Source organism: Pistacia vera, unplaced genomic scaffold (genome assembly GCF_008641045.1).
Source record: "Pistacia vera cultivar Batoury unplaced genomic scaffold, PisVer_v2 Contig169, whole genome shotgun sequence".
NCBI classification, from domain to species: Eukaryota; Viridiplantae; Streptophyta; class Magnoliopsida; order Sapindales; family Anacardiaceae; genus Pistacia; species Pistacia vera.
The window spans coordinates 1,200,118-1,226,975 of NW_022195779.1; the positions used below are offsets into that span (position 1 = coordinate 1,200,118).

The window sequence follows — 26,858 nt, forward strand, 5'->3', positions numbered from 1 at the left end:
AACTATTCTTCAACTTCTTCAGTTCTCTTCGTCCCATACACCCAACCATCCCCCAGGAGTTAGGACCCTCACCCTCACCAACCCATTGTTGGTGTTTGTAATGGTGAAAAAGGGTGTCATAGTGGTCTTGCCGTGGTGGTGGTTTCATGCCTTAACTGGGTTTTAAGCAAGTTGGTTCTTGAATTTTTGGGTGGCTTGGTTGGTGGTGCAGTGGTGGCGGCTTTATTAGGGTTGAATTATTGTTGTGCAGTTTTGGGTTTTGGATTTGAATGATTTTTCTGGTTTTTTTTTTTTTTTTTTTTAATTTTATTATCTTGATGCTTGATACATGGAATTTTTTTTAAGGTAGAGAATTTTATTTAAAATATTTAATTTTTAGTTTTAGTTGTGAAAAATGAAAATGTTTCAATTTTTTACAAATCCTGTTCATTTTATTTTTTTATTTTATTCATTATTATTTTGTTATATTAATGTCTACGGTCTTAGTTTTTTATTTTGTATTTAGTCCTCCTAATATGAGAAACGGGGGGTACACTGGACATTTACTTTCAAAAGCATTAACACATTCTAGAATTCCCTAACGGCAGCAGTTTTACAGAGACTAAAATGATTTTTTTGGGATTTGACTGGACCAGTCCACTTCTACAACATTTGTGGTAATTAATTAGGAATCAAATGATACAATTTTTTATAAATTAAAATATTACAATTCAAAAAGACGTAAACCATACATCTATAAGAAAAAACAAAGGAGGATTAATTCAATAATTATGAAAAATGCTAAAATCAAGAGTACTATTATTGTATTTTTTAAAATGTATTATTGACGATGTGTCATATTAAACTTGTATATATTTGTATCGTATTTTTCTCGTATCCGAATTTTATAACCAAATTTTTATAAACATATTTTTCATCATTTGTCGTATCATACTCATAAAATTTTCATACCATTTTTTTGTTGTACTCATATTTACTAACTAGGGAAGTGAGAGACGTTCAAGTGAACAAATGCCGCCTTGACCTCATTACACTCTAGCTTATGATCTTTGTTGGTATCAAAGTTCCAGAAGAAATCAGCAACTACTTGTTGATTTGGCTTGGTGGAGTCTTTTTGTGTGACTGGTGCGCTTGTGGGATGGTGACCATTTTGGCCACCTGCTGCTCCATTGGTAGCTGCCGTGCGGGGAGGTGGTGGAGCCGCTCTTGTTGACTTGTTGTATGGTTATGGGTCAAAAAAAGGGGCATCCTAGCTAGTAATGTTTCTATTTGCGACATATGCTCTACTATAATAATAAGCATCACATGTGTATATAGGAAAGATTTAGTATCACATTATTCTTATAACCATAAATACATTATCTGATATAAATATTCCGTTTTAATTTGTGTTTTATGATATAATATACCAACTCTATCATTAATTAGCATAATGCGTAATTAATGGAAATGGACCAGACTCGAAAGAATGAAAGAAAATTCAGGTGCTTGAATTGACAACATATACTACTTTTAGTTATATTCTTGCCACTTGCTATGCTTATCTCAACTTGCAATATCCAGGCCTTGGATACCGGCAATAGTCCAGATGTTTGGGTTGAAAAGTCAGCCTTAATATTTTAACGTGCAATCCAGTATTGTCATCTCCCACGAGCCTGCAGTCTATATCAGAACTGATTATAATAATTAAGGGTAGTAATTCATTTACAATTATTTGTCAAACGCATAATGGAAAGTTATCAACGTTCCAACATGAAAATTAACCTTCAGGTATAAACGTAAATACTTATTAAGCATAATACACAACATCACTTATAGTCTTGAAGAGTCATATAATAATGAATATAGGTGAACTTTAGACTTCTGGAAAAGCAATAAATATTAATAGTTACTATATTGTTTTTGAGAATAAAGCCACTTAGCGCGTATCAGTGAAGTGGTGCATCATGCTGTGGGGTTCAAGACTTGCACTTCAAAGATGCCCACTTGTATATATGCTTAGCTTATTTATATAAATGCTTCCTCTCATTTTTTAATCTAAAAGTTTGAAGTTTCAACGGTGATTTGGAAAGAGCTTTGAACGAGGTTCACAATATATCAAAGGTTGTTATAAATGGCCCAACATAATATTGTCTGCTTTGGCGTTACAGGGCCTCAAGAAGTCATGGTTGTGTTTCTGAGCTTTAGGCCCAAAACATATCATGTTGGGTTAAGGCCTATAGCCCCATATACACACACACTTCCTCTCACACGGAGCGACGTGGGACTTCATGTCACACCCCCTGTCTCCCTTGGACTTACTACTAAAGAGAAGGGAGAAAATAAATAAATTAAACCTCTCCTGCTATTCTCATCTTTTCATGATAACATGAAGAATAAAAACTGTTGTGCGGTAAATCCACCATGCATGGATTCATGTCCCGTGTCTCAAGGATGCACTGTCACCAGACTACGTGTCACTCCATTAGAGGACTGCTTCACTTGTAAATTTACCAAATGTTACTTCATGGGTAAGCATCAACTTGTGATGACAGTCAGATCGTGTGTCACCTCATGGGAGAGTTACTTCATGTGCAATTAATACCATCTTAGGCTTATGTGTCGCTCTCTGTAAGGATTACTTCACTAGTAAGTTCACCAAGACAACAATATATAAATGAGTCTCTGTACTATTTTCTTGCTCCAAAAACCACGTCATTTGTTCTTAGAATTGAGGTCGCATGTACTTACAAAAATACACGAAAAAGAAATAAAATAATAGTGGATGTAGGATTTGCATTTTGCATCCGAATCACTCTAAAAATCCTATGTTCTTAGTAATTATCATTTTAGCATTAGTTCAACACGAAATTATCCGTTTATAACAAACCCTTATGTAGATTTCCTCATAAGATTTATGTAGTTCTCGTTGGCGCAAAAAATGGCATCAACAAAAACCTAACTCTGATTGTCTAGGACCAAAGAAGTTGCCCAGGTGTTAGACCTTTACTCAATATCCACATAAAAAAGAAAAAAGAAAAAAATTGCAGAGTTGATTTTTTTTGTCTATACTTAAATCGGTTGGAAATTTGATTACATGGCTACCAGCGGCCGCCGCCACAACGTCAATAAGTATAGTTTTGAAGAAAAAGTTGAAAAACGACCATACACCAAGGAAGAGCTGAACAATGTTTTTTGGCAGCATGACAAGAACAGAGACTGCCGCCTCAGCAGGAAAGAGCTCCGGGGAGCCTTCAAAGAGCTTGGTGCAATCTTCCCCCTGTTTAGGGCATATAGAGCTCTCCGCCATGCCGATGATAATGGAGATGGATATATAAGTGAAGATGAAATGGAAAAACTCGTGAATTACGCTGACCGACTCAGTTATCGGTATTTCCCTGTTTACACCAAGGAAGAGCTGAAAGTCATATTCAATAGATTTAAGGCAGACGGCCGCCTCACGCTCAGCAAGAAACAACTCGAGGCCGCCTTCAATGACCTTGGTTCTTCAGTCCCTTCCTCTAGAGCAGATAGAGCACTCAACTATGCAGATCAGAATAAAGATGTACATATTACTACTGAAGAAGAAATGGATAAGCTCCTCGACTACATAATCAAATTACGATACAAAAATACTATCCGTCAAAAACAACAGCTACATTTTCTGTGAGATGATGGTATATAAGTATAATTGTATTTTTCTTTTCCTGGTTGGTTTTCAGGTTTTCGTCTCGGTGGTCTTAGGAGCTACAGTAGTCGAATGTCAAGTGATTAAAGCCTTGTAATATGTCAAACGTACGTCTGAATCTTACAATTAAATTTATGTAATTTTTCTTCGAAGCACTTAAATTCTTGTTAATTTCAGTTTTATAGAACATTAACCAACTGATTCTAATACGGAGGACAAAGGGAGTTGCAGCAATCGAACAAGATGCTTTTCAGCAATGGGCAGGTTACAATGAGCTAGCTATGATAGCCTTAACTGACAGGGACAACTACGACTGCCTATTTTAATTAAGTCTCTAGTTACAGAATAATCACACGTAACTGGAACTGATCAAGTAGTTTTGTTATATGGCATACTTGTAAACCAACGAACTGATTTGATGTCTGATAGATTATTTCTTCTATCTATATACAAATAAAGTAAGTAATGGTGTTTACAGTAATTCTGGTGCGTGGAATTGATATTGATTGAGGGAGTGTATAACTATACAAAATCTCATTGAAGAGTAAGACAAACGTATGCCTCGTAAATTTTGCAGTCGTAATTATGTTATGCATAGGGTGTCAAGTTATAGTTATCGACATGATGGGTTTTCTTGGACTGATTAACTACCTTCACCAAAAGACAAGGTTAATTTGCAAAACGCTACCACTTATTAGTTCTTGGACCAAATTGTTTCAGTAGTGATTCTGATATCCGAAAATAACTTGCAAACCACTCATTCCACGGTGTTCTATATTCGAAAAGCAAAAGAAAAATCGAATAAAAGCCAGTTAAAATCATCCAGGAAAGTTGGTGTGTGGCTTAAGCCTTACCCATATCAGACTTTAATAAAAATTGCTGATTCGATTCTTTTGTCTATGCTTTTTAAATTTGATTCCATGGTTTACTATGCTTAATTATCTACCAAACATGGCATTGGATAAGTTATGTACATATATTTATTATTCTTGTATGATAATTTTCAAGTGTTGCAGTTTTTCCATATGTGTAGAAGGATTTCCGAAATGCTAGAGGGAGTAATATAGCACACATTATGAAAATCCATTGGCTCAATCAATCAAACTTGAAGCAAAACAGTATGCAGGAAGATCGATTAACGAACTACACATAGATAAATGATCACTTAAAAAATGTTATGGAGTGTGACTTTATGTAAGTTTCTTCAGTGTTTCCGGGAGGAGATTACTATTATGTCTTTTGTGGAAAAATCAGTTGGAATATTTTTCCTTTCATTTATCTGGAATTAGGAGTAGTTGTTTATCTGGTTAGAACATACCGTTTCGCCTCAAGTATCAAGAATACAGTAAGGTATGTTACTACCTCCACCTTATCCAAATTGATTCTGTTGGTCCAGTTGAGATGAGGCCCAAAACCCAACATATAATTTTAAGGGAATTGATAAGACAGTAAGAGAATCGCTCGTGATACACATATATAATCCAAGTTTATCCACAAATAAAAGTATCTCTATAGGACTCTTTATATAATTCACATTCTTTATTATAAAGAGTTTATTCATAAAAACAAGAGTCCAATAGATTATTTATCTTTAAAATATAAATTAGAGAGTGAGTTTGACTCTTCACATTTAGAGAGTCAAATTTTACTTTCTACCCTAATTTTAATTAATAAACTACAAGTTCTTATATACATTTATTTATTAATTCTCTCTCCCATTAAGTCTATTTCTTAAAAAAAAAGAGCATCTTCGTTAAATTTAAAGAGTTTATTGGATTTGAATAAAAATGGTGTTCTTTATATTTAAAAATGAATGAAAATGCTCTTTATTTATATGAAAGATGCTCTTCAAAATAAAGAGTATAATTAGAGATGCTCTAACTATATATGATTTAATTACCAATAGATGACGTTGGAAAATAAATAATTACTCAATTATATATTAAGCAGAGGTAAATCACCAAATTTAATTTGGTTGGAGACTTAATAAGCTATCATTGCCATAATTGTAAACGTATTATGAATGTTGGTTGTATTTCAATACCTATGAATTGTTCAATATTTAATTGCTGAATATACCATGAATATACTATTTTCTTAGAAGAGTTGGTTCATATTCCTGCAACATGGATCCTGCATGGCAAGTTTTAAATAAACTCATAAAAACTATATGATATAATAACTTTCTAATTGGCATGTCCGTGTTTTTCATGTTTTGAGCAAATAAAATCATAAAACAATTGGATTCCAATCTTCCTTTCCCTTAAACTCAATTTACGATAATAATTTATTAATTGGTCCGTTGTGAAATTCTTCGCTTTATAAAGTCTCTAGCCAAACTTTAAGGTGGTGCTTTTGACCAATCCCTTTTTATCTAAACTTTATCAATAATTCAGTGCTTTTTGACCAATCCCTTTCTATCAAAGCTTTGTATTCCAACCTTAAATTATTCGACCTAAGGGGTTGGCCTGACGGTTAAGAAAATTTGTTTCATTCTTTGAATTCTTGGTTCAAACTTTGGGGTCACCTACCACATTAATATTGTGTCATACTTGATCATTTGAGCTTGTAAGATATTTAATGAATCTCGAGAATTAGTTGAGATACGCATAAGCTAGCTAGAATATCCTGATTATCAAAAAAAGAAAAAAAAAACTTAAATTATTCACTTTATAGTTGATTACGAATTTACGATGTTGTTGTATAGAAAACCATATCTCTATGCATTTTGAAGGGAAACACAAGGGGAGTGTATATATTATCTATATGTGAAAAAAAGGAAAAAAAAAAGAAAAAAAAGAAAAAGAAAAGAAAGAATTTGGCATGCAGTTGGCTTCTATTCATAGTTAAACAAAATGGATATGGAAATTATTTCTAAATTGAATTGACATCAGAATTTGCTTGAAAATCATCCTTAATATTTAAAATATTTAAACGGCAAATATTTATTGAATACCAATTAATAGCAACATTTATGATTGTTGCAACATATATTCTTTTAAGATAAAGGAGCAAGTAATCGCTCTTAGAGAATAATAATGAGTGAAGTGGTGGGGTCGTGTGCTTTAGAGAGATAGAGATGCCCTTTGTATTTGATGTAGGCATGCGTGACGTGGTAGCCTGTGGCATCTCAACTCTTAAGAATTCAACATTCCTAATTATCACACAATAATGGAAATAGTGTTAGTGTGTCTTGTACAAGATAAGTTGGAATTTCATAAAGGCAGCTTATAGAAGAAGACTTGAGGGGATCTCTATATATATATTCACTACTGCTTGGCTATACTTACGCATCACTGCAAGCTAATAAGCAGATTAAGCCATATAGTTTCTTCTTCTTGATCCTTTCTAAACACCATGCAGACTCCACGTGGTATAGGTAAAGAGTGCAGGAGGATCATTATAGATCCCAAGCCGGCACCTATTCCATACACTGAGGAACAACTCAAAGGCATGTTTTGGCGATTTGACAAGAACGGGGACCGCCGCCTCAGCAAGCAAGAGCTCAAGGCCGCCTTCAAAGAACTGGGTGCTCTTATCCCTGGCTTTAGAGCAAATAGAGGTCTCCACCATGCTGATGCTAATGGAGACGGATACATAAGTGATGAAGAAGTCGATAAGCTCGTCAAATATGCTTATCAGTTGGGTTATAAAGTTAATTAAATCCCGCGAAGGCACTCTTAATTAATTATATAAATATCTACATAATTACTTTCTTTCTTGCTGCTCTGTTTTCAGGGTTCTAGTACGTAGTCTTAACGAGCTGTAGTTTTCCGTCTAATGTCAGAGGAGAAAATCATGTCCTATAGCAAGTCTCCCGACATTAGAGGCCAAAGCAAGTTGCAGTACTTGCATATGTATAAATTGATCTTACAAATAAAATAATGTATTTTGCTTTTAGAATCAATCTCTTTATCAAAGTTCACTTCTCTGATCACTTATTAACATACAAAATTAACTAACTGAATTCCAATAGATTAAATAGTATTGAGTCAGCAATCACTATGCATTATTCACAACTTGAAATAGTTCACAGACAGCTTTGAATCCCCGCTATTGTGTTGATGTAATGGCTTTAAATTTCTTATAATCTGCCCGTTACAATGACCGAGGATTTAAGATTCGAAATTTCATGTCTCACCGTGTAAAGTATAACCACATGCACCTCTAGCTACTACTTTTTTTATATATTTTAAGACATGATTTGTTTTGATAAGAATTTAGTCCTTTGCTCTATTCACAAAATTAATTATAGTTTGTTGTAATATACGTATAATTAGGTAATTTTTTCCTGGAAATAAAAGTCAGATCATCACTAACTTGCAATTTGATGTGCCCCGTTAATTAAGGGTAGACAAATATATGCTACGTAAATTTTGCAAACATTCTTATACCATGTCAAGTTAAAATTTTGAAACAGATGGAATTTCTTGGACTGGCTACTTACCTTCACCAAAAACTAACTTCATTGAATAAAAATATGCATCCTAAATTTTATGTATTCTAATTCAAATATAAAAAGTAATATACATGCATGCATAACAGGTTCACAATAAATCAAAGCTTTAATTTATTAAGTACCCCTTTCCAGTCCTCTCCCCTGGACTTACGTACTTCTAAGCAAAATGGGCGAAAATAAATTAAACCTCTCTGACTATTCTCATCTTTTCATGATAACCATGAAGAATAAACTATAAACCACGCATATCACACTTTAATAAAAATTGCTGATTTGATTCTTTTGTCTCTGCTTTTTAAATTTGATTCCATGGTTTACTATGCTTAATTATCTACCAAACATGGCATTGGATAAGTTATGTACATATATTTATTATTCTTGTATGATAATTTTCAAGTGTTGCAGTTTTTCCATATGTGTAGAAGGATTTCCGAAATGCTAGAGGGAGTCATATAGCACAAATTATGAAAATCCATTGACTCAATCAATCAAACTTGAAGCAAAACAGTATGCAGGAAGATCGATTAACGAACTACACAAAGATAAATGATCACTTAAAAATGTTGTGGAGTGTTACTTTATGTAAGTTTCTTCAGTGTTTCCGGGAGGAGATTACTATTATGTCTTTTGTGGATAAATCAGTTGGAATATTTTTCCTTTCATTTATCTGGAATATTTAGGAGTAGTTGTTTATCTGGTTAGAACATATCGTTTCGCCTCAAGTATCAAGAATACAGTAAGGTATATTACTACCTCCACCTTATCGAAATTGATTCTGTTGGTCCAGTTGAGATGAGGCCCAAAACCCACCATATAATTTTAGAGTAATGCTACAGTTACCGACGGGTGTGCACCGAATTTGTGCACCGAATGACGTGGCAAAATCCTGACCGTTGATTTATTATCAGTTAATATTAATCAACGGTCAGGATTTTACCACGTCATTCGGTGCACAAATTCGATGTAAACTTTTCGGTAACTCTATCATTTTCCATAATTTTAAGGGAATTGATAAGACAGTAAGAGAATCGCTCGTGACACACATATATAACCCAACTTTATCCACAAATCAGCTGAACTAACTATATATAATTTAATTACCAATAGATGAAGTTGGAAAATAAATAATTACTCAATTATATATCAATCAGAGGTAAATCACCAAATTTAATTTGGTTGGAGACTTAATAAGCTATCATTGCCATAATTGTAAACGTATTATGAATGTTGGTTATATTTCAACACCTATGAATTGTTCAATATTTAATTATTGAATATACCATGAATAAGTTAGAAACGGAAATTGAAGGCTGGTTTCCTGTATGTTACCAGTCATGTATTGCATTATATTTATAGAAGTAATACATGTATTTGAATTTACAAAGTGGTTACTGAGAAGATAAGAATACAACTATAATATATCTAAATAATAGCTTGTTATGATGCTGCATTATCAACTTTCGTGATCTTCTCATGTTTAGAATTCAAATACTGCTGATCAGTTATAACTGCAGAATCCTCTATAGCTGATATATCTCTAACATCCCCCTTCAAACTGATGGGAAGATCACGAATCATCAGTTTGTCTCGAAGTAATCTAAACCGTGAGGAAGTAAGGCCTTTAGTGAATATGTCTGACGGCTGTTCAGCTGTTGAGATGTATTTGGCTTGAATGTCTCGATTGAAAATCTTCTCACGGATGAAGTGGTAGTCCACTTCAATATGCTTTGTTCGGGCATGAAAAACAGGGTTGGATGATAGAGCTAAAGCATTGATGTTATCAATCCAAATGCAAGGGGCAGTGTGCAGAGGTATATGGAGTTCCTTAAGTAGCATCCTGGGCCAATAGAGCTCAGCCACTGTGTGTGCCATTGACCGATACTCAGCCTCTGTGCTGGATCTGGAAACAAAGGATTGCTTCTTGGCTGTCCAAGAAATTAGGCTAGGACCAAGGTAAATGTAATAACCCGAGGTGGACTTTCTGTCATCGGGACTGCCTGCCCAGTCTGAATCACAGAAAGCATTAAGGTTTAAAGAGCCTTTGCTGAATTGAAGACCAAAATGAAGTGTCTCTTTGAGATATCTGAGGACTCGATTGGCAATTGTGAGATGGGTAGTTTTTGGACAATGAAGGAACTGGCATAGCTGGTTGACACTATAGGAGAGGTCTGGCCTTGTAAGTGTCAAGTATTGGAGAGCTCTCACCATTGTTCTATATTCAGTAGGATCAGGGAGAGCGTCACCTGAGAGCTTTGAAAGCTTGCTGCCTGAGGTATATGGTGTAGAGGTTGGTTTAGCACCTTCCATCTTCAGTTTGCAGAGTAAATCAGTTGCATATTTCCCTTGATTTAAATGAAGACCTACAAATGTAGGAGTGACCTGTATGCCTAAAAAATATGACAAAGGACCAAGATCTTTAACAACAAATTCGGTTTTGAGATTAAGAATAAGATGCTCAATGGTAGATGATGCATTGCTAGTGACAATGATGTCATCAACATATATGAGCACAAAAACACACATGTTGTCTGTATGAAAAGTGAAAAGGGAAGTGTCAACTATAGAGGCAGTAAAACTGAGCTCCAATAGAACTTGAGAGAGCCGCAAGAACCAAGCTCTAGGAGCTTGTTTGAGGCCATATATGGATTTGTGAAGACGGCAGACATGATCAGGCAGCTTAGGATCTTCAAAGCCTCTAGGTTGCTCCATGTAGACTTCTTCCTCAAGAAAACCATGGAGAAAAGCATTAGAAATATCAAGCTGTCTAATGCACCAGTTGTAGTGAATAGCCAAAGCTAAAACCATTCTAATTGTAGTAGGTTTAATAACAGGGCTAAACATTTCATTGAAGTCCAGACCATCAACTTGATCAAACCCTTTGGCAACTAATCGTGCCTTGTACCTGTCAAGAGTGCCATCAGATTTCTGTTTAACTTTGAATACCCATTTATTCTGCACAACCTTTTGATGAGTGGGTCGGGGACAAAGGGTCCAAGTATTGTTTGTTAAAAGTGCACTATACTTAGCTTGCATAGCACTTAGCCAATTAGGATCCCTTACTGCTTGGTGATAAGTCCGGGGTTCAGTAGATAAGGAGGATGTAAAGAGGGCTTTGAGATGGTGTTTGGTGGAATGATAGAGGTGATTTTCTAGGAATTGCTTAGGTTTCAGGGAATAGGTTTGAGATCTGGTTATAATTCTAGATGAGGTAGGATCTGTGGATTGAGGGAGGGGCTGTGTATCTGTGTTAAAGGAAGAGGGTGGGGGAGAGGTTGGTGGTGAAGAGGCAAGAGTGGGTAAAGGACTGTTGGCAGGAAAGGAATTGGCTGAAGTGAAAGTGTCATCTGAGGGAGAGACATGAGTGGGGAGAGGACTGTTATCAGGTTGTGGAGTTGAATCTGGAATAGGCAAATTGGCTGAGGTTGGAGTGTTTTCAAGAGGAGAGGTAACATGTAAGGTGATAGGAGCAGGTTATGAGATTGGATCAGTTATAATTACAGGAAAAAAAAAAGGATTAATGGGAAGATTACCTGTGATGATGAAGATGTGAACACAGGAGCCATTCCTGCAAGGTTGGAGATCCAACAGCTTTATCCTGTGTGATTTGAGCAGGAAAACTCATTTCATCAAAAACCACATGTCTGGAGATGTACACACGTTTAGTTTGAATATCCATACATCTATACCCCTTTTGATTTGTACTATAACCAAGGAACACACACCGTTTGCTTCTAAAGGCTAACTTGTGGGAATTATAAAATCTGAGTAATGGAAAACACAGGCAGCCAAAGGTCTTGAGAAGTGAATAATCTGGTTCCTTGTTAAGAAGGGTGAAGTAGGGAGATTTGTTGGCCAAAACAGGAGTAGGAAGTCTGTTTATGAGATAGGTAGCAGTAAGAAAGGCATCAACCCAATAGGTTGAGGAAAGATGGGATTGAGCTAAGAGGGTTAAGCCAGTTTCTGTGATATGTCTTTGTTTCCTTTCTGAAATTCCATTTTGTTCTTAGGTGTAGGGGCATGTAAGTTTATGCAAAATCCCATTGGTTGAGAGATAAGATTGGAAGGTAGTGGACAAGTATTCACCTCCATTATTAGTGTGGAGTTGTTTAATAGTCGTAGAGAATTGCTTTTCAGCTAGGCATTTAAATCGAATGAAACAACTAAACACTTCAGATTTCTGCCTTAATGGAAACAACCAAGTGAATCTTGAAAAATCATCAATAAATATAACGTAAAACTTACAACCACTAACAGAAATGATAGGAGAAGTCCAGACATCCGAATGGATTAACTCAAGAGGAGTAATAAACCTATTATTAGACTCAGAGAAGGGAAGCTTATGACTCTTAGCAACTTGATATGACTCACATAAATGCCTAGATTTTATTGGACCAGAAACAGATAAAACAGAACTCTCGATTAATTTAGAAACAACAGACTCTGATATATGACCCAATCGAGAATGCTAGACTTGAAGAGGAGTTGTGACACCTAATAGAGCTGTGAATGATGAAACTAGAGCAGCTTTAGGAGTTGACTTATTGAGTTTTAACTGCTGCAGGTACATGGGATAAAGGCCACCTTTACTCGGTCCTTGGAGGAGTGTTTCCCTGGTCTGCATGTCCTTCACCAAAAAATGAGTGGTAGTTAGAAGAAAGTAGAAGTTATTGTCATGACAAAATTTCTGAATTGATAAAAGATTAGATGAGGCATTAGGACAATGAAGTATATCAGATAGAAAAAATTTTGTTTTGGAGTTGGAAAGAAAGCAAGAACCAGTGGTAGTGATGTTTAAACCTCCTCCATTGCCTACTGTAACTGTATCATTCCCATGATATGGTTGTGGATTCAGTGTCAGGTTCTCAAGCTCTAAAGTAATGTGATTGTTAGCACCGCTGTCAAGGTACCATGGCTGTTCTAGCTCCTGGACAGTATGAGTGTGAGCTACCATAGCAGCCAGTTGTGCTGGAGGATGCCTACCTTGGTAGTTGAAGTCCATTCGATGGTAACAGTCAAGTGCCTGGTGATTGGATTTACCACATATTTGACAGGGAGAGAATTTGCTTGAAAAACTAGATGTGTTGGAGGTGTTTGAGGGTGGTGTTTTATGTGTATGAGAGGAAGGATTTGGAGAGGTGTTTGGAGTGATATTTGGTCGAGTGAACTGCTGGTTTTTCTGAGGTGGGAATTTTGGTTTTCTGCCATGATGTGGTTTATGTTTATTGGTGAAGAAAGCCGTTTGAGTACCTGCAAATGGTAAATTCTGATTTTGTGCCTCAAGAAGTTGCTCAAAGTTGAGTAACTCAGTTTGGAAGTCATCAAAAGAGATGGAATGATCACGGGTGGCAAAATTGAGAGTAGTGATGAAAGGGGTAAATATGGGGTTAAGTCCTCCAACAACATATGAAATCAGATCATCATTCTCAATAGGCTTACCAGCAGCAGATAGTTGATCAGCCCAATTTTTTGCTGTAAGCAAGTAATCAGAACAGTTCTTAGTACCTTGTTGAAGAGTTTGGAGTTCTCTTTTGAGGTGAGAAATTCTGGAGCGAGACTAAGAAGCAAATCTTGTCGACAATGTATTCCAAACTTGTTTGGAAGTAGTGAGGCCATAAACGGTGGACAAAACCTTCTCACTAAGGGTAGCATTTAACCATGCCAGGATGAATTGATCCTTCTTCTGCCACACCAGGTAGGCAGGGTTGATATCAGAGGTGACTTTGCCATCTGAATCAACGAGGTACTGAGGAGGACACACCTCTGAGCCATCAACAATGCTGAGGAGGTCGTGACTTCTTAGAACTGGAATAAACTGAGAAATCCAGTTCAGATAGTTTGGTCCCTCAAGTTTAATAGAGACCAAAGATGTGATATTAGGAATGATAAAAGAGGGATTATTGGAAGCTGAGGCCATAATGGATCGAAAGGAGAAAAGCGTGAGCTAATGACAGTTCTGATACCAAGTCAGAAACGAAAATTGAAAGCTCGTTTCCTGTATGTTACTAGTCGTGTATTGCATTATATTTATAGAAGTAATACATGTATTTGAATTTACAAAGTGGTTACTGAGAAGATAAGAATACAACTATAATATATCTAAATAATAGCTTGTTATGATGCTGCATTATCAACTTCCGTGATCTTCTCATGTTTAGAATTCAAATACTGCTGATCAGTTATAACTGCAGAATCCTTTATAGCTGATATATCTCTAACAGAATATGCTGTTTTCTTAGAAGAGTTAGTTCATATTCCTGGAGCATGGATCCTGCATGGCAAGTTTTAAATAAACTCATAAAAACTATATGATATAATAACTTTCTAATTGGCATGTCCGTGTTTGTTATAGCACAGAACAATTAAAGCAAAGATAATAGCAAATTAAGAAGATTAATTGCAGAAAAAACTGATTCACCATTAATAAAACTGCACTTTTTCTACTACAATCTCACACTAGAAAGCATTTAAAAGTTACAGAGTATATAAAAAAAAACTGCAAAAAAACTACTTAAAAACTGAACATAAACTCAACAATAACCGTAAAAAACTAACAGCAACTTTGCCACCTTGGCATCACTTTTTGGTTGTAGTAGTATTTAGATGCACATCTACAACACTCCTCCTTGCATCCTAAGCTACTGCAAACCTCTAACTTCAGTCTCAAAAATTCAGATCTGATCTTGGACAACGCTTTTGTGAATATATCAGCTACTTGATCTTCAGACTTACAATATTTAAGTTGAACCAACCCTTTCTTTTGCACATCTCTAAGAAAATAGAGTTTTATTTTGAAGTGCTTAGTTATACCATAAAACACAGGATTATTAGAGATTGCAATGGTAGCTTGATTATCCACAAACACTTGAGTGGCTTCTTCTTGCACCATATCTAAATCAGCTAACACTTTTCTAAACCATAAAGCTTGGTTTATTGCTGCTGTAGCTGCTACATATTCAGCCTCTGTAGTACTTTGTGCAACAAGTTCTTGCTTCTTTGAACACCAAGAGAACACTCCCAAACCAAAACAAAAACAAAAACCTGTTGTACTCCTCATGTCATCTACTGAACCTGCCTAATCACTATAAAAAAATCCATGAAACTTAAAATTTTGACAATAGGAAAATCTGATACCATAATCAATTGTGCCTTTAATATATTTGACAACTCTTTTTGCTACCCGTAGATGAACCTCACTAACACAATGCAAGAACCTGGATAACAAACTCACTGCATACATTATATCAGGCCTTGTTGCAGTGAGATACATTAAACACCCAATCAAGCTCCTATACAGCCCCTCATCAACCTTTACAACTCCATCTTCCTTGCTGAATTTTTCTTTAGGATTCATAGGAGTATTTGTAGCCTTACACTCACTCATCTGAAACCTATTAAGAATCTCCTTAGAATACTTTTGTTGGCATACAAAAATCTCCTCTTGGCTTTGTTTCACCTCTATCCCAGAAAAAAAAATCATTCTCCCAAGATTAGTCATCTAAAAAACCTTCAACATTTCAACTTTAAACTCATTGATAAGCATCTCATTACCTTCTATCACAAGCAAATCATCAACATAAATGGCTACAAAAAGTATATCAGCAACTTCATTCCTCACCTTCTTTACATACAAAGTCGTCTCACTAAGACTCTTCACAAATCCTAGTCCCAATAGATGTTCATCAATCCCGCTATACCAAGCTCAGCTTGGAGCTTGTTTAAGTCCATAGAGAGCTTTTTTTAACAAATATACATGACTCTCATACCCCTTTTTAACAAACCCTTTAGGTTGCTTTACATAGATCTCCTCTTCTAGAAATCCATTCAAGAATGCTGATTTCACATCTAATTGTACACAATCCACCTCTTTTGAACTGAAATTGCTAATAACCTCCTTATCGTATTTAGCCTAGCAACAGGTGCAAATGTTTCAGAAAAATCTACACCAAATACTTGTGCATGACCCTTCACCACAAGCCTTGCTTTATGCTTGTTAATAGAACCATTAGCATTTATCTTGGTTCTATACACCCACTTGACCCCAATAATTTTCCTATTTTGAGGTCTTTCAACAAGCTCCCAAGTGTGATTCTTCTCAATCATTTTTAGCTCTTCCTTTATAGCTTCCATTCACTTCTTCTCCTGTTCAGCTTCTTTAAATCCAGCTGGCTCCAAAACAGCCACGTTACATTGTTGATAAATTTCAGACAATGACCTGGTTCCTCTAATAGGTTCTTCATCAACATTGTCTTCAATTTGCTGAACAAATTTAGGGCTATCATTCTTCTCTTCTTCAACCCAATTCCACTATTCATCTTCAAGAAAAACAACATTCCTACTTACAAGAACCTTCTCTGACTGTGGCTGAAATATTTTATAAGCTTTTGAAACATTACTATAGCCTATAAAAATACCTTTTTTCAGCCTTCACATCTAGCTTATCTCTATTCTCTTTAGGTATATGAGTAAAGCACAAACACCCAAACACCTTTAAATTCTTCATTGATGGTTTGAACCCGTACCATGCCTCATATGGAGTCTTCATCTTCAAACTTCTTGATGGAAGTCTATTCAACAAAAACGCTGCTATACTCACAGCCTCAACCCATAATTTTTTAGGCAAATTCTTCTCATGCAGCATACACCTAGCCATTTCTATAAGCGTCTTATTCTTCCTTTCACTCACTCCATTTTGTTGTGGAGTGTAAGAAATCGTTAACTGATGCTCAATTCTAGCTTCCTCACAAAATCTATTAAACATCCCTGAAGTATACTCTTTACCGTTATCTGATCTTAACACTTGAATACTACGATCACTTTGATTCTCAATCCAAGTCTTGAACCTCCAGAACACACTAGCCACTTCTGATTTAAGTCTAAGAAAATAAACCCAACACATTCTAGTAAAATTATCAATAAACAGAATGTAATACTTACTTCCTTTCAAAGATGGTGTCTTCATTGGTCCTCCAAGATCAGTATAAATTAATTCCAGCTTCTGAGATGCTTTCCACACATATTTTGGAAATGGTGTCTAAACTAGCTTGCCAAACTGACAAGCTTTACAAGTAGAAACATCCTCTTTCAGAGTTGTTAAGTCTTTAACCAACTCATTCCTTTGCATATAAAGAAGAGCCCTATGATGAAAGTGACCCATTCTTTTATGCCAAATTTTTCCACTACTCACATGACTCGAACAAGTAATATGCTCCTCCTCAATTGGATTAAACGAGAAGCTCTTGCCTCTCATTCAAATAGTGAACAACTCCTGACCATTCTCTTCATAAATTCTACACTTTTTGTCTTCAAAAATTACTTTAAAACCTTTTTCAAGTAATTTCCCAACACTTAACAAATTCTGATCAATTTCAGGAACATAAAACACATCATGAATAACTTTAGTACCTGATACACTATCAATGACAACCGTTCCTTTTCCCTTGACTTTATTAAAATCTCCATTTCCAATTTTAACTTTGGAAATTAAAGACTTATCAAGCTCTCTGAAAATCTCCTTGTCGTAAGCGATTGGTATAGCCACTATCAATAAGCCAACACTCACTTGAACTATTGCTAGCTGAACAAGTAGCTATGAACAACTGATCTTCCTCTTGTGGCTCTTACTGGTTTGCAACTTGAGCTTCATTTTCTTGTTGCTTCTCTTGTTACACAACTTCGCCTTTGTAAAACCTCTCTATATGACCTTTCTGTTTGCATCTCTTGCAAATTAAATTAGGTCTCCTCCAACATCTGATTTCTAGATGATTAGTTTTTCCACAATGGCAACATGGAAGCAATCTGCCAAAGCTAGTGTTATTGCTACTAGCACCAACTTCTTTATTTTTCCTCCATTTTTTTTTTCTTCTTCTTATCTTTATTGCTATCACAAATCTGTAATTTGGCCTTTAATGCACCTTCAATAGACCCCTCCTCTCTCATTGTCAATCTTTGTTCATGCGCTTTCAAAGCACTCAAAAGCTCTACTAATGAAATCGTCGTCATATCGTTGGTCTCTTCCAAGGCTGATATCTTAACCTTAAATTTATCAGGCAAAGTAACTAGGAGTTTCTCTATAATTCTCCTATCCGATAACTCTTCTCTGAGAAGTCGAATTTGGTTGACAATCCCTTGAAGTCTGTCTGCATACTCCTTGACAGTTTCAGACTCCTTCATTCTTTGGAGTTCGAACTCTCTTCGTAGGTTCAACGTATTCATGCTCCTTGTTCTTTCATTACCCTAAAACTCTACCTTGCGATATTGCAAAATCTGATAAGTCGACTGAAAATTCATTATCTTTGTGAATAAGCCTTGTGAAATCGCTGAATGAAGACACGTTTTAGCCTTGTACTTCTTTGTAACCCTCTCCTTGTGAGCTTTAATCTGTTACATTGTAGGATTATCCGGCAAAGGCTCTATTTCATAGTCTTCTTCTACAGCTTCCCAAAGATCTATAGCCTATAGAAACGTGGTCATTTTTACAGCCCAAATATGATAATGTTCACCATTAAACACTGGTGGAGCAACTGGATTGAATGAACTAGAAGCCATTCTTACTCACACACCTCTCACAAGTCCCTTGAGAATTAAGCTCTGATACCAATTTGTTGTAGCACAAAACAATTAAAGCAAAGATAATAGCATATTAAGAAGATTAATTGCAGAAAAACTGATTCACCATTAATAAAACTGCACTTTTTCTACTACACTCTCACACTAGAAAGCATTTAAAAGTTACAGAGCATATAAAAAAAACTGCAAAACAACTGCTTAAAAACTGAACATAAACTGAACAATAACCGTAAAAAACTAACAGTAACTTTGCCACCTTGACATCACTTTTTGGCTGTAGTAGTATTTAGATGCACATCTACAACAAAGTTTTTCATGTTTTGAGCAGATAAAATCATAAAACAATCGGATTCCAATCTTCCTTTCCCTCAAACTCAATTTATGATAATAATTTATTAATTGGCCGGTCACCGCCATTGTGAAATTCTTCACTTTATAAAGTATGTAGCCAAACTTTAAGGTGGTGCTTTTGACCAATCCCTTTCTATCTAAACTTTACCAATAATTCAGTGCTTTTTGACCAATCCCTTTCTACCAAAGCTTTATATTCCAACCTTGAATTATTCAAGCCCAAGGGGTTGGCATGACAGTAAAGAAAATTTGCTCAATTCCTTGAATTCTTGGGTTCAAACTTTGGGGCTACCTACCACATTAACATTGTGTCATACTTGATCATTTGAGCTTGTAAGATGTTTAATGGATTTCGGAGATTAGTTGAGGTGCACATAAGCTAGCTAGGACACCCCGATTATCACAAAAAAAAAAAAAAACCTTAAATTATTCACTTTATAGTTGATTACGAATTTACGATGTTGCTATATAGAGAACCATATCTCTATGCATTTTTAAGGGAAACAAAATCGAGTGTATATATTATCTATATGTGAAAAAAAGGAAAAAAAAAAAAAAAAAAAAGAAGAAAAGAAAGAATTTGGCATGCAGTTGGCTTCTATTTATAGTTAAACAAAATGGATACGGAAATTATTTCTAAATTGAATTGACATCAGAATTTGCTTGAAAATCATCCTTAATATTTAAACGGAAAATATTTGTTGAATACCAATTAATAGCAACATTTATAATTGTTGCAACATATATTCTTTTAAGATAAAGGAGCAAGTAATCGCTCTTAGAGAATAATAATGAGTGAAGTGGTAGGGTGGTCTGCTTTAGAGAGATAGAGATGCCCTTATTTGATGTAAGCATGCGTGACGTGGTAGCCTGTGGCATCTTAACTCTTAAGAATTCAACATTCCTAATTATCACACAATAATGGAAATAGTGTTAGTGTTGTCTTGTACAAGATAAGTTGGAATTACATAAAGGCAGCTTATAGAAGAAGACTTGAGGGGATCTCTCTCTATATATTCACTACTGCTTGGCTATACTTGCACATCACTACAAGCTAATAACCAGATTAAGCCATATTGTTTCTTCTTCTTGATCCTTTCTAAACACCATGCAGAAGCCACGTGGTATAGGTAAAGATTGCAGGCGGGCACCTGTTCCATACACAGAGGAACAACTCAAAGGCATGTTTTGGCGATTTGACAAGAACGGGGACCGCCGCCTCAGCAAGCAAGAGCTCAAGGCCGCCTTCAAAGAACTGGGTGCTCTTATCCCTGGCTTTAGAGCAAATAGGGGTCTCCACCATGCTGATGCTAATGGAGACGGATACATAAGTGATGAAGAAGTCGATAAGCTCGTCAAATATGCTTATCAGTTGGGTTATAAAGTTAATTAAATCCCGCGAAGGCACTCTTAATTAATTATATAAATATCTACATAACTACTTTCTTTCTTGCTGCTTTGTTTTCAGGGTTCTAGTACGTAGTCTTAACGAGCTGTAGTTTTCCGTCTAATGTCAGAGGAGAAAATCATGTCCTATAGCAAGTCTCCCGACATTAGAGGCCAAAGCAAGTTGCAGTACTTGCATATGTGTAAACTGATCTTATAAATAAAATAATGTATTTTGCTTTTAGAATCAATCTCTTTATCAATGTTCACTTCTCTGATCACTTATTAACATACAAAATTAACTAACTGATTTCCAACAGATTAAATAGTATTGAGTCAACAATCACTATGCATTATTCACAACTTAAAATAGTTCACAGACAGTTTTGAATCCCTGCTATTGTGTTGATGTAATCTGCCCTTACAATGACCGAGGATTTAAGATTCGAAATTTCATGTCTCACCGTGTAAAGTATAACCACATGCACCAGTAGCTACTACCATTTTTTTTTTTTTTTTTTTTATATATTTTAAGACATGATTTGATTTGATAAGAATTTAGTCCTTTGCTCTATTCACAAAATTAATTATAGTTTGTTGTAATATACGTATAATTAGGTAATTTTTTTCCTGGAAATAAAAGTCAGATCATCACTAACTTGCAATTTGATGTGCCCCGTTAATTGAGGGTAGACAAATATATGCTTCATAAATTTTGCAAACATTCTTATGCCATGTCAAGTTAAAATTTTGAAACAGATGGAATTTCTTGGACTGGCTACTTACCTTCACCAAAAACTAACTTCATTGAGTAAAAATATGCATCCTAAATTGTATGTATTCTAATTCAAATAAAAAAAGTAATATATATAGTATTAATCAAACTGTTATATTTTTGTGTCATTTACGAATTACGACGTATCTTTAGGATCTAAAAATAAATATGCAAAGTTAGATGTAAGATACATGCATGCATAATAGGTTCACAATAAATCAAAGCTTTAATTTATTAAGTACCCCTTTTCAGTCCTCTCCCCTGGACTTACGTACTTTAAACAAAATGGGGGAAAAAATATTAAACCTCTCTGGCTATTCTCATCTTTTCATGATAACCATGAACAATAAAAACCAAACTTGGTTGTCCAGGACCAAAAAAGTTGCCCATGTGTTAGGCCTTTACTCAATATCCACATAAGAAAGAAAAAAAAATGCTGAGTTGATTTTTTTGTCCATTCTTTAATCGGTTGGAAATTTGATTCCATGGCTTCGTATCCCTTTATTCCTTCAATCATTTTTGGACAGTTGAATGAGAACATAACTGACTGATGAAAAGGAAGATATGACTTTAATTTGGCACCTATATAACTCTTGTATTTTTTATTTTTCATATGATAAATATGAACTTTCCCATGTGGTAACTGTTGGAGTTGTCGACTACTTCAGCATTAATGGGTAACGTAGGCGGTTTTGGGCTTTTCCATGTATAACCGCTGTAGGATTTCTTTTAAGTTACTAATTCTTTATTGGGTTGGGCTTAGGAATATGAATCCATGTAAAACTAGGTTTAGTCTCTTAAACCTAGTATATAATCATACTTTTCTCTTGTTATGGGTGTGAGAGTAATTCATTCATTGTAAACGAGAGAGGTGAGACATATTGCAATAATATTGACACAGCTGGATGTAGCCCACATTGGGTGAACCAGGGTAAATCCCGAGTATTATTTTCTTTGTTTACTGTTTGATTTGTTTTACTATTATATTTTGTTCCTGTTTTTTGTCTCTATTTCGTTCAGTAACTACTATTGAGTGCTCTGATGGTAAAAGAGCGAAAGATGATCAAACATGATCTTGTGAGTTCGAGTCCCTATGGTTGTTAATAGAAGTGACCACTAAATATCTTGTTCGAAGGTGTGTACACGTTGGCTCGGACCCAATCATAGGAAAAAAAAAAAAAAAAAAAATCTCATGCTGTTCCATTTCATTCAATGACAACAAATTCTTAAGAGTTTTAGTAGTGTTAATAAGGGAGCATGCAATTAATAGAATTTCAATCATGAATTTAGAACATACCGCGGTATCAAGATTTCAAGAAAAAAAAAAAGAAAAAAGATGAAAAATGAAGATGCTAGATTGATGAAATGATTCTATCTCTTCCATTAATAAACGACCCGTATCAAAGTAAATTACATATATAACAAATGTATTCTTGTCTGCTTCTGGGAAATGTTTAATTATTGAGCAGAGAGAATATTTGAATAGATTTTTTGACGGAGCAACAACAGAACAACCTCTATATTATAAAATTCTTGAAAACACATGTCAAGATATTTATATATGCAAAGCATCTTCGGTTCCATTGGAAAAGATAAAGGCCGGTGGGGCCGGTCGGCCGATCTCTACGAGCTCCAAACTTGATGAATATTTTGATCGGGCTTGTGTACTTGACATTTGACAAGTGTAAAATAAGCTAGTTTATTGTGTGCCGATTCAGAAGATATGCCCAAATTGTATACAATCATGAATTCCTTTTTATCTGTTTTTAAAGCAAATAAATACTACTCCAGGATATATCTTTTAGTTCAAATACCTAATTAATTATACCATATTAGTTTCGCTTTTACTTTAGATCTACCAAACTAATGATTTGGTTCTAGGTAATTACATAAACCACAATAATTATTGTTCTCAAGAATAATATTAGAAATCATATAGAGAGATGTGTGCGATAGATATCCCTCTTTTTTTTATACCCAAAGCTTTATGAGATACCTAGCTTTTGAAAGGTAGTTAACAAATTAATTAATATCATAATATGTAGAGAATACTTAGATAGTAAATAACTAGTAAACTAAAGGTATTAATTGAAAGAAAGAGACATTTTGAGGCTTAAATAATTTTAATTATTAGATGAGTAGATCATAAACAACATAAAAGGAGATGGGAATGTGCTTTCACTAGTTGATTCTATATATGGTGGCACACTTTGTGGACCAACTTTTAGAAAGGAGAAGATGCTGCCATCAGGAATCTCCCCGCCCTTTCAGGACTCAATTCAATTCTGGAGGCTGGAGCCATTGCCTTTCTAATTAAAATGTATGTTGAATGTTGGGGCACATGAGCGTTTGTTAATTAGAGGAAGAAAAAAAAAAAAAAATGTTATTCAGTCATAAAAGAATTAATCCGCTAAAATTCTTAAAAAACTACCAAAAAAAAAAAACAAGACAAGAATTTTGTAAATTAATATGATGGTGAGAAAATTATTGAATGAACATCAACTAAGCTATATAAAACTTTTTCACCCCAACACGGGCACATGGTAAATTTTGCGTGGTCTTGCAGCCAATATGATACCATATTCTTATTATACCTTTTGCTTTCGAAACAATAATTTATGGTAGTTCAACATTGATCATGATTTACCAATCTTAATGGAGTGATACTAATTTGATATGATAAACCAATATGATAATTTGCATGTTTGTGAAATAATCTTTTTTAATTATTTAATTTAGTTTTAATTGAAAGTAACTCAATCAATTTAAAATACATCAGTTTTCGATACGATAATTTGCATGTTTGTCAAGTAATCTTTTTTAATTATTTAATTTAGTTTTAACTGAAAGTAACTCAATCAATTTAAAACACATAAGTTTGTATAAAAAAGTTTATATATAAAATATTATCCTGATTAATTTGGTCACTTTTGAACAATAACAGTTTGCAACCATCACAAAAAACATTGATAAAATGATTTGGCCAACCAAACTTATCTTTATTCCACCACCAAGAATAATATAAAAGTTTAACTAGAACCTCAGCTTTTGAGAGGATAATATTTAATTGTTGCGCCATTGCCATTGCCATTGTCCGTCCTTAGTAGCTACCTGCATCTTGGCTGGGTGGGGGTACAAAGGCAATGTAAAATTATTAATAATTAATAAAGTAATAGGATATTTATATGTCACGTATGCACAACAACTTATGTCTGTCACCTATATTTGTTCTTTAGCTAAATGCAGTAGAGGCCATAAGTAAAACTTGGGCTTAAATTAGCAATTAAACATAGTCTAAAATTCTTTCACAAGCAAAATTCCTTTTTTTTTTTTTTAATCTAATCATATGCTATAACAATAAGTGGTTCAATTAATGTAACAGCGAGTAAATTCTCTGGACACACAACTAACCTTAAGGTTCCATTAAATTTTCTAATGCAAACCACTAATTGCGGGCCAACAACTAGCTAACATCAACGAGCTAAAAGTAACGTAACCAAGGTTGCTTAATTAGCTAGCCATTAGTTTACATAAAAATTTCTACATGAATTTTGTTACAATAGAATACTATGTATCAATACATCAACATAAAGTTTGTAAATTTATAATAAAAAACTTGTAAACAAAAAGTATAAAACTTGTATCATGAAATTATATGTAAGTTGTATAATAGCCAAAGCTCTCTAAACATAATCACATGATCATACAGTTTTGGTGGTCTTGCAGTTGCAGCAAAATTTTCATCAACCTGTACTAGAGCTACCTACCTTAAACATTAGTAGTGAAAGCATTTAGTCTCTTTTTGGATTAGAGCCTAGAGGTGAAAAATAATAAAAGGAAATGATTCCCGTGCCACCAATAATAAGGAGAACCTTTATGGTTAATCTGGAAAAAAAATGAAAAGGATAAGGACTCAATATTTCATTAACATCTATGACCCTCTCCCCATCTCTCTACATATAAATGTTAACCTCTCAGTACATTTTGTTAGGAAGCACACAGCTACCAGACTCTTATATATCTATACTTCCCGCTTTTAGCATCAACTAATTAAACTCAAAAACATCCCTATGAACACAAAGGGCATAGCCAAAAGCTGCAGGAGGAGCTTGGATGAAGATCAGTTGCATGGTATGTTTAAGAGGTTTGATAAAGATAATAACGGCATCCTTACCAGGCAAGAACTTAATGAGGCCTTTAGCAAGCTTGGTTCAAAGTTCCCTGCTTGGCGAACTTGGCGAGCTCTACGCCATGCCGATGCAAACGGAGATGGATGCATAAGCGAGAAGGAGATCAACGAGCTGGTCAAGTATGCTTTGAAACGTGGTTATAAAGTATAAACTCAAATAGACACATTAGATATTAACCTTTTGTGATTACGCGAACTAGTTTGGTAACTGGGGTCTATTTGATTACCCTATTAGGAGGGAGGGAGGAATTTTACGGTCTTTGAACTCCTCTTTTGTTTTTAGCTTTTTAGGTGGGTTTATTTCTAGTATTTTTTGTAACCTATTTAGTATCAGTAAGACCTTGTGATATAGAAACTTAGAGAACGTGAGAGCCTGTTTTCCGAATATAAGGTATAAAGCTGTAAATCAAAAGTATGTAGCAGTTGAATCTCTTAATCTTGTAATTAACTAAAAACCGTCTCTTGCGGTTTTTTTTATCTGGTTCTATGAGAGAAAGATATTCTTCTATTTCTCTTCCATAAGAAAAGGAAAAAGTTTTGGTGTTTTAATTCACTAGCTATTATGAACTCTGACTGGACTAAGATTTTTTTATAAAATATTAAATTTCGTACATTCGGCTTAAGCTCTCAGAGGGAATAGTCTTGGTTAATCTCTTGCATGTAGTAATCTAAGAGACCTAGCAAAAAAGCTATCTTAACTGAAGAGCAGTTGAAAGGACTGTTTAGCCGGTTTGACACCGATGGAGATCGCCGTCTTAGCAAACAAGAGCTTAATAAGGCCTTCAACAGCCTTGATTGAAGTTTCCCAGCTTGGCGGACGTTGCGAGCGCTTTGTCATGTAGATGAAAATGGACATGGATACATTAATGAGGAGGAATCCGACTACCTTGTCAAGTATGTTGTAAAACGTGGTTATGCCATCAATTAGAACTTAATAATGTTTTTTTAATTTAACCGATAGTAATTAGTATGTAAAAAAATAAATTAAACCTCTTTGACTATTCTCATCATTTTTTTTTTTTTTGGGTATGGTAATTGGGGTTATTCTCATCTTCTCATGATAACCATGAAAAATAAAAACCAAACATGATTGTCCAGGACCAAAAAAGTTGCCCAGGTGTCAGGCCTTTACTCAATATCCACATAAAAAAGAAAGAGTTGAATTTTGTTGGAAATGAGAGGGACAAAATAAAATCTAAGACTATAAAAGACGAACGTTTATTAGATGAAGAAAGAACGATTTTATTTCAACATAAACTTCATATAATTTCCACATTACATACAACGTTAATTCCCTTATTTATAAGTAAATAAAGGGATTAAATTACATAACCGAAACAAATGATCTCACATAACTAAACATCAGTTTCTTTCAGTTTAACGGTTGCAATTTCATTAACCGAAACAAACTATTGTCTGAACTTATCCCATAGCATGACGCACACCGCGGTGAGGATTTCTACCG

At 34.8% G+C, this 26,858-nt stretch overlaps 1 protein-coding gene across 1 annotated transcript; it reads left to right on the forward strand.

Moving 5' to 3' along the window:
• The first annotated feature begins 3,076 nt into the window (after positions 1 to 3,076).
• On the forward strand, positions 3,077 to 3,649 carry LOC116125616 (calmodulin-4-like). The gene has a single exon (XM_031411308.1). It carries the CDS (start codon positions 3,077 to 3,079, stop codon positions 3,647 to 3,649), a length of 573 nt encoding a protein of 190 aa, XP_031267168.1.
• The last annotated feature ends 23,209 nt before the right edge of the window (positions 3,650 to 26,858 follow it).